The sequence below is a fragment of the Myotis brandtii genome, unplaced genomic scaffold (genome assembly GCF_000412655.1).
Source record: "Myotis brandtii unplaced genomic scaffold, ASM41265v1 scaffold535, whole genome shotgun sequence".
NCBI classification, from domain to species: Eukaryota; Metazoa; Chordata; class Mammalia; order Chiroptera; family Vespertilionidae; genus Myotis; species Myotis brandtii.
The window spans coordinates 1,248,209-1,256,145 of record NW_005369964.1 but is presented as its reverse complement, the minus strand read 5'-3'; the positions used below and the strand labels follow the sequence as shown (position 1 = coordinate 1,256,145).

Sequence of the window (7,937 nt, the reverse complement as noted above, 5' to 3'; positions counted from 1 at the left end):
TGGGGCTGTTTTGTTTTGTTTTTAGTCATTTTTAAAAAACAACTTGTATCTGGCAGACTAGAATGTTCTGCCATTCTTCCCCTTCCTAAAATTATACCAAAAACAGTATTTTGAAAGAGTCATTGTCTTATTGACATAGTCATATTTTATACACTTGAAGCGTGGGTTTTGTCTCGTGTGAAAACTAATGAAGTAGGGCTTTTGCTCAGGCCCTGTACGCTGAGATTTCCTAGTGTTTAGCACTTAAAGAAACGGGACATCTCATGTAGGCCACTTGACTTACTCCCCCACGCCCTGCTGCCCGTGTCACATCATGAATTTGAAGCCCAGAGGAGGAAAAATGGCCTTCCCAAGATCACTTAGCTACGTCTGCTGCCTATGCTGTTCCATCACGGAGGTGAAAGTGAAGGCGAACGAACCATGTTAACTTCATCCTGGGATAGTGATTTCACATACATACTGTTAACTTAATCCTGGGATAGTGATTTCTGCTAGCACACGTTTCCGTGTAACTTACCATTGCGGAAATAATTGACTAGATCATCCAGGCCTCTGGTGGGTTAGTGCTACACCTACAGGTTTGCATTATTTCCGTTCTTACACAGTTTTTATTTTAATTTTTCTGTTTTGATTTTCAGCCATTTAGAAATTGTGCTCACATGTGTCTTGAGCTATCTTACTGTTAAATCCAGCCAGCTTTTCAAAGGGCTCCTGGGCATCAGGAGTCCACCGTGGGGGAGGAAGTGCATCCCTAAGTCGATCCCCCAGCAGGCCATGAGAAGTGCTCCAGGAGCAGAGGGGAAGGCGAGGGGAACACCTCTCAGGGACCCTGGGGTGATGCTAGACAGCAGTTTGCCCTGGGGGCCTGGATGAGGGAGAGGCAGCCTGTGTACTGGTGAGGACACTGGGTTTAGAATCACTGACTGCTGAATTCTTAGGTTGTCCCTTTCCAGCCACGGTCTGAGGACAATTTGCTTACATTCCTTACCTGGGAAACAAGGATAGTGATAGTCATCCCAGTCCCCATAGATTGTAGTGAGGGTTAAAGACATGATGTAGCTAAAGTACTTAGTAAAATGCCTGTCACATAGTAAGTGCTGAGTTAGCAACTGAGCAGAATGGGGGGGGGGGCAGGGGAGGGAGAGGAAGGGAAGAGAGAGGTAACTTCTGTGTAGGGAGCCAAGGTGGGAGTGGGTGGGGCCTGGAGAACTGGCTGTAAGGCACCCCCACTCCCCTAGCACAGCACGCCCGCCCACCTGCAGCACTGCCCAGCAACAGCTCCTTAATGTGTCCAACAGCCCAGGCACAGAAACGGAGGCCCAGAGAGGTTCACCCCCTTGCCCAAGATTATGCAGCAAAGGAGGGCCCAGGGCAGGAGTCAGGAAAAGAATGGGTAGGAAGGGAGAATAAGTAGAGCTGACTCAAAATTGGAAATGTTGACAAGAATGTGATACAATATTTATTTTAATTTGTAGAGGATGTTGGTGATGAAGGAGAAGAAGAAAAAGAATTCATTTCCTATAATATCAATATAGACATTCATTATGGAGTCAAGTCCAACAGGTGAGTAGTGTGACTGTAACCATAATCTCGGGTTCTGAGCTTGCGAGAATTAAGCATCAATCTTAACGGACTCAGACGAAGACATTAAGAATACACTCAAAAGATTTCTACTCTGTAATTTCATTATCTTATCTTTGATTTCATGAATTCAAGTTAAGAGGATTTCCAAATTAAGATAAATTCTAAAATAATTTTACTTTAATATCCATGTCATGGCACCCATTGTAACATATCTAATAATGCCCTCAGATTATATTTGAATCATCATTATTATAAACTAGAGGCCTGGTGCACAGATTCGTGCACCGGAGTGGTCCCTCAGCCTGGCCTGCACTCTCTCGCAATCTGGGACCCCTTGGGGGATGTCGTACTGCTGGTTTTGGCCCAGTCCCCACAGGCCAAGCCGAGGATCGGGCGAAACCGGCAGTCCGACATCCCCTGAGGGATGTAGTAGTGCACGAAGCGGCAGGTGGCCAGGGAGGAGCCCGAGCCTGGGCTGGGTGCCCGTCAGTGAGCTGAGCGACCAGCGCTCCCACTGTGGGAGCCCACTGACCACCAAGGGAAGCTCCTGCATTGAGCGTCTGTCCCCTGGTGGTCAGTGTGTGTCATAGCAACCGGTCGTTTGGTCGCTTAGGCTGCCTGATTGCCCCTAACCACTCTGCCTGCCGGCCTTCTTGCCCCCAACTGCCCCCCTCCCCGCCAGCCTGCTCGCCCCCAACTGCCCCCCCTGCTGGCCTGCTCGCCCCCAACTGCCCTCCCCTCCTGGCTTGATCGCCCCTAACTGCCTCTGCCTTGGCCCCACCACCATGGCTTTGTCCGGAAGCATGTCCGGAAAGTCTCCCGGTCTAATTAGCACATTACCCTTTTATTAGTATAGATAACTGGTAAACACTGTTAGGTACAGGTCTGAGTCTTTTTAGGACAAATCCCTAAAAACAGTGTCACAGGTTCAGACGTGGTGCATCGACATTTTCAATGTGTGTTACCAGATTTTCCACCTTCTAGAAATATTGTGCCTGTTTATACTCCAGTAGACTTATCCAGATTTAAATATAGAGATGTTATAATAGATTGTGTTTGCTTTTAAAACTTGTTATTTTGAATAATTTCGAGCTTACAGGAGTTTCATGACTAGTATATAGAACTCCCAGGTATCAGCTGTTAACATTAGCACGTTCGCATTCTCATTTTTCCCCTGAACCACTTCAGAGTTGGTTATAGACAACCTGCCTCTTTTCCCTAAATACTTCAGAGTATTTCCTAAGAACAGGGACATCCCCATCCTTAGCCCCAGCACAGTGATCAGCCTCCGGAAATGCAATATTGGAACAATGCTGTCCTTCAGGTCCAGGGTTCAGACTGTCTCGGTAAAGCTCCTCACAGCAGTTCTCCCGGGACCCAGAATTCAGTTCTGTGTCTGTCTGTGTTGGTCCTTTGTGTCTTTCATGACGTTGACCTGGATAAGGACAGATGGTGGTCTACGGCACATCCCTCAGTTGGGTTTGTCTGTGTTGTCCATGGTCAGATTCAGGTTGTACATTTTTGGCAGGAATTCTGTTGCAACTTTGTTCCTCTCATGGTGTCCAATCAGGAAACCTCATTGACATTTTAGAATATTAAGTATTGTATATAAAATACTGGCCTGGGAACAGGAAAATTCAGATATTAATTTTCTTAAAGATATTAATCCAGCCACCTTTGAGCACCTGCTTACATAAGACATGCAGTAGGTATGTAAACAATAAACCTGGGTCCTGTTCCCCAGAAGCCTGTGGTGTTTGGGAGGAAGGTGGTGAGTACACAGCCATCTCTGCACCTGACGGTCTTAGCGGTGCGAGCTGCCCTGAAACATGGAGGTCGGCGAGATTGCTTCTTGCTAGGGAAGGCCCTGTGGAAGAAGCAGTGCAGGAAGCGGGTTTTCAGGGTTACTTGGAATTTCAGCAGCTGAATATCGATTTCTTAAGCAAAGGCACAAAAGCACACGACACGTTTGGAGAAAGGAACATCTAGCTTAAGTAGTGACTGAGGTGGGGAAGGGAAGGGGGGCTCAGCAGGAGATGGAACTGGGAGAGCAGTGGGGCCTGGAATGCCCACTTTCACTTTAACCTGGGCGTGACTTTGCTTATTCAAGCTGATATGTGACTCTGGGCCATAAGTGAATGGTACAAATTAGTGTTAAGATCAGATTTAAGTACGTTATGGCTTGTACCCTGCAGTTGCTAGGAAGGTTAGTGTTAATGAGGCCAAGGTTATGAATGTAACCCATTTATAAGACAAATGAATTTTGCTTGGTTTCACGGTCCCTTGCTATAACCATAACCTTGATTTGGTTAGTTCTCATGTGAGTAAAGATGAGCACTGTGTTTCAATATTAGAAAAGCAACAATTTAGTCTATTCTTAATAGGATTTTTAAATTGAAACAGTCAAATGAATATTTTTGTTTGTTAATCCTCACCATATATTTTTTCCCATTGCTTTTCAGAGAGTTGAGGGGAGGGAGGGAGGGAGGGAGGGAAACATCAATGTGAGATCTCACATCAACTGGTTGCCTCCCACATGTTCCCTGGCCGGGGATGGGGAGCAAACCCGCAACCAGATACGGGCCCTTGACTGGGAATCGAACCGGAGACCTTTTGGTGTGCAGGTTGATGCTCTAACCACAGAGCAACACCGGCCAGGGCCAAATGAATTTTTAATTTGTATGCAACACAGAGAAGGCCACAGTTGTCAAGACCGATTAGGAATGAGACTTTGTGTTCTAATTTCTTCTTTGCTTTCTTGTAGCTTGGCATTCATTAAACGCACTCCAGTCATTGATGCAGACAAACCAGTGTCTTCCCAGCTCCGCGTTCTCACGCTCAGCGAGGACTCCCCTTATGAAACCTTGCATTCTTTCATTAGCAATGCGGTGGCTCCTTTCTTTAAGTCCTACATCAGAGAGTCTGGCAAGGCAGACAGGTAAAAACCATTTTCCCTTTGTTGGTTTGAATCATATTTCACTACATCTTCACAAGACATTGGAAAATGATGTAAAATTCAGGAATCGGGAGGTAGAGCTAACAACCAAGAGGATGTAAATCTGTTGTGTTAATAAAATGTTTACTATTAATATTTGACAGATCTGAAATAAGAACATGTCTTGGAGACCAATAGTGCACTAAGTATTGAAATATTTTCTGTCTTTTTAGGGATGGTGATAAAATGGCTCCTTCAGTTGAAAAAAAGATTGCAGAACTTGAAATGGGACTCCTTCACCTGCAGCAAAACATTGAAATTCCAGAGATCAGCCTGCCAATTCATCCAATTATTACAAATGTCGCAAAGCAGTGTTATGAGCGTGGAGAAAAGCCCAAAGTTACAGACTTTGGAGATAAGGTTGAAGACCCAACTTTTCTCAATCAGCTACAATCCGGAGTTAACCGCTGGATCCGAGAAATTCAGAAAGTAAGAGCACAGGCTGAAAGTAGTTGTAAAGGCTTCACGCTCTGTTATCTGTGAGGTAAATTCTTGGGTGACTGTTGGCCGTACCTGCCCTTGGAGCCGGGACTGCTCAGCAGGCCTGCCAAGCCCGGGGAAGTGGGAGACGCGCACCATCACCCTGAGCCTTCGTCTGACCTCTTTCCTACCTGTGACAAGTTCAACTACTTGTCATTTACAGGCAGGAAATCCACTTGAAATATGGAAATTAAATTGTAATGCATGCGTTTAGTTAATGATACTTTTTCCTCCTTTATTTAAATGTGAATACCCTTCAGTGTTATTTTATGTTTAAAGGTGACCAAACTTGACCGAGACCCTGCTTCGGGAACGGCCTTACAAGAAATCAGTTTTTGGCTGAACTTGGAACGTGCGTTGTACCGCATACAGGAGAAGCGCGAGAGCCCCGAGGTCCTGCTTACGCTGGATATCCTGAAGCATGGCAAGCGCTTCCATGCCACTGTCAGTTTCGACACTGACACAGGTAAAACTAGAACTGATCATCGATCAGGCACTTAATCTGCCTTTTGTGAGACCTTGCTGGTAATTGAGATGAAAGTTAATATATGCACCACCTTTCCTTTTCCTCTCGCATCTTGTCTCATATCTCCCCCAGTCCTAGGTAATGAAAGTGACTTTCCACATACCTCCGTTTCCTCCCGGGGTTTGGAGGACACAGCCGGTTTCTAGGCCTGAGTGTCGGGAGCCGTGGGAGTTCCATCCTGTCCCTGTTACTCAGTCCCCCGGGCAGGCTGTGCTTTCAGTGTGAAGTCAGTGTGCCCCAGACAGGTGGCAGGAAGACGGTTCACAGAAGCAGCAGTTACTTGCCTGCAGGGCTGGGGACAGAGAGCTGCTCAGTACTTCCTCTTCCTCCTCTCACCTGCTCCATCCTGTTCTCTGCTCCCCTCCCTGTTCTGAAAGGGGGCGAGGAGCCTTTACTTTTCTGCGTGGGCCGCAGCGAATGGTGTTTCGTTAGCACCCAGTGGGCACACGAACGTTGGAGCGCTCGGGCACAGTTAGCATGTGTGTACGACTCCATGCCCACGAGGCCCGTTAGGGCCAGCAGCCGGACCACAGTCGGCAAATGTTAGAGGAAATTTTGGGTGGAAATCGTCCTATTACATTAATCACACTGTACACGTTACCTGGGCATTTACTAACGTGGAAAAGTATTCTTGAATTTTCTGTAACACCTCCGAAACCTTTATGTCTTTTTAACATGTTTTCAAAAATCTTGTTCCAGGGAAGTAAAAAACTAGACTAGGACCCAGGTGTTTCTGTGATTGTGTCAATAACGTACTCACCTAACTTGTGCCATGGGCATAAAATTTAAATTCTAGTGTTTTTAAAGATGATGAAATTCTAGTTTTTTAAACTTGTTTTTAGTAGAACATTTAGATAATCTAGAAAGCAAAAGAAGATGAACTATGAGGGTATCCCTGATGCTCTTTAACAAGTGAAAATGAGGCTGTGCTAGGATCATCCTATTAATGAGTTTTTTTCCCCAAATATCAAATAGTTTCTTTGTCACTAAATCTTTGCCATATTCTGAGGCTGTGCTAGGATCATCCTATTAATGAGTTTTTTCCCCAAATATCAAATAGTTTCTTTGTCACTAAATCTTTTGCAACATTCAACTGTCCCATAATGAGGACACATTTCAGTTTACTTTCCCAGTAGTAGGCCTGTACGGAATATCCTGTAGTTGCATTACTTTTCAGTCGAGGTAAGATTGACATCTACCATTATGTTAGAGTTGTTTTACTTTATATGAAAACCATTAACTGTCTCTTAATCTAGGTCTAAAACAGGCTTTGGAAACCGTGAATGACTACAACCCTCTGATGAAAGATTTCCCTCTGAACGATTTGCTGTCTGCCACTGAGCTGGACAAGATCAGGCAGGCTCTTGTGGCGATCTTCACCCATTTGAGAAAGATCCGGAACACGAAGTATCCCATCCAGAGGGCCCTGCGCTTGGTGGAGGCCATTTCAAGAGACTTGAGTTCCCAGTTACTCAAAGTGTTGGGCACTAGAAAACTAATGCATGTTGCTTACGAAGAATTTGAAAAAGTACGTTTTACTATATCAGAAACCAACCTCGGGGCATTGAGACCAAACTGCGCTATAATAACAAGCTTCCTTTCTTCAATTACATCCTAGGTTATGGTTGCGTGCTTTGAAGTGTTTCAGACTTGGGATGATGAATATGAGAAACTTCAGGTGTTGTTGAGAGACATTGTCAAACGGAAACGGGAAGAAAATCTGAAGATGGTGTGGCGAATCAACCCTGCCCACAGGAAGCTTCAGGCTCGCCTAGACCAGATGAGGAAGTTTCGACGGCAGCACGAACAGCTGAGAGCAGTCATCGTCAGGGTCCTGAGGCCACAGGTGTGATTCCCATCCCAGAAATTCATGCGTGATTGACTCAGATGAACTACTTGTTTCTGTTTTGCATTGTTATTACTCCTTTAGCTCTGTCTTGTCGCTGTCATCTTTAAGATCTAGTGATTCTGTATTATATCATTTCAATCCACATCTTTAATGTTCTCCACCCATTCATTCCTACCCTCAAATTGCATGGACCCTAGAGCCAGAACCTGCAACCCACTGCTGAACTAGCTGTGTGACTTGGACACATTATTTAACCTTTCCTCCAGATTCCTCATCTGCAAAATCTATACTAATAAAAGGGTAATATGCTAATTATAATTAGACTGGGAGACCTTCTGGATGTCCTTCCAGACAAAGCCATGGTGGCAGGGCCAAGTCAGAGGTGGTTAGAGGCGATCAGGCCAGAAGGGGAGGGCAGTTGGGGGAAAACAGGCCGGCAGAGGGAGCAGTTGGGGGTGACCAGGCTGGTGGGGGGCATTTGGGGGCAATCAGGCTGGCAAGGG

At 45.6% G+C, this 7,937-nt stretch overlaps 2 protein-coding genes across 2 annotated transcripts in view; one reads left to right on the top strand and one right to left on the bottom strand.

Annotated features, from left to right (window-relative positions):
• The window catches only part of LOC102249463 (phostensin-like), a 1,238-nt gene extending 718 nt beyond the window's left edge, over positions 1-520 (bottom strand). Inside the window, 1 exon segment of the mRNA XM_014549047.1 lies at positions 501-520. Coding sequence (XP_014404533.1) covers positions 501-520 — 20 coding nt within the window.
• A 951-nt stretch (positions 521-1,471) lies between these two features.
• The window catches only part of DYNC1H1 (dynein, cytoplasmic 1, heavy chain 1), a gene marked incomplete at its 5' end in the record, with an annotated part of 59,236 nt that continues 52,770 nt past the window's right edge, over positions 1,472-7,937 (top strand). The window contains 6 exons of the mRNA XM_014549046.1: positions 1,472-1,563; positions 4,349-4,522; positions 4,753-5,008; positions 5,339-5,525; positions 6,842-7,113; positions 7,204-7,431. Coding sequence (XP_014404532.1) covers positions 1,472-1,563; positions 4,349-4,522; positions 4,753-5,008; positions 5,339-5,525; positions 6,842-7,113; positions 7,204-7,431 — 1,209 coding nt within the window. The remainder of the gene's footprint in view (positions 1,564-4,348; positions 4,523-4,752; positions 5,009-5,338; positions 5,526-6,841; positions 7,114-7,203; positions 7,432-7,937) is intronic.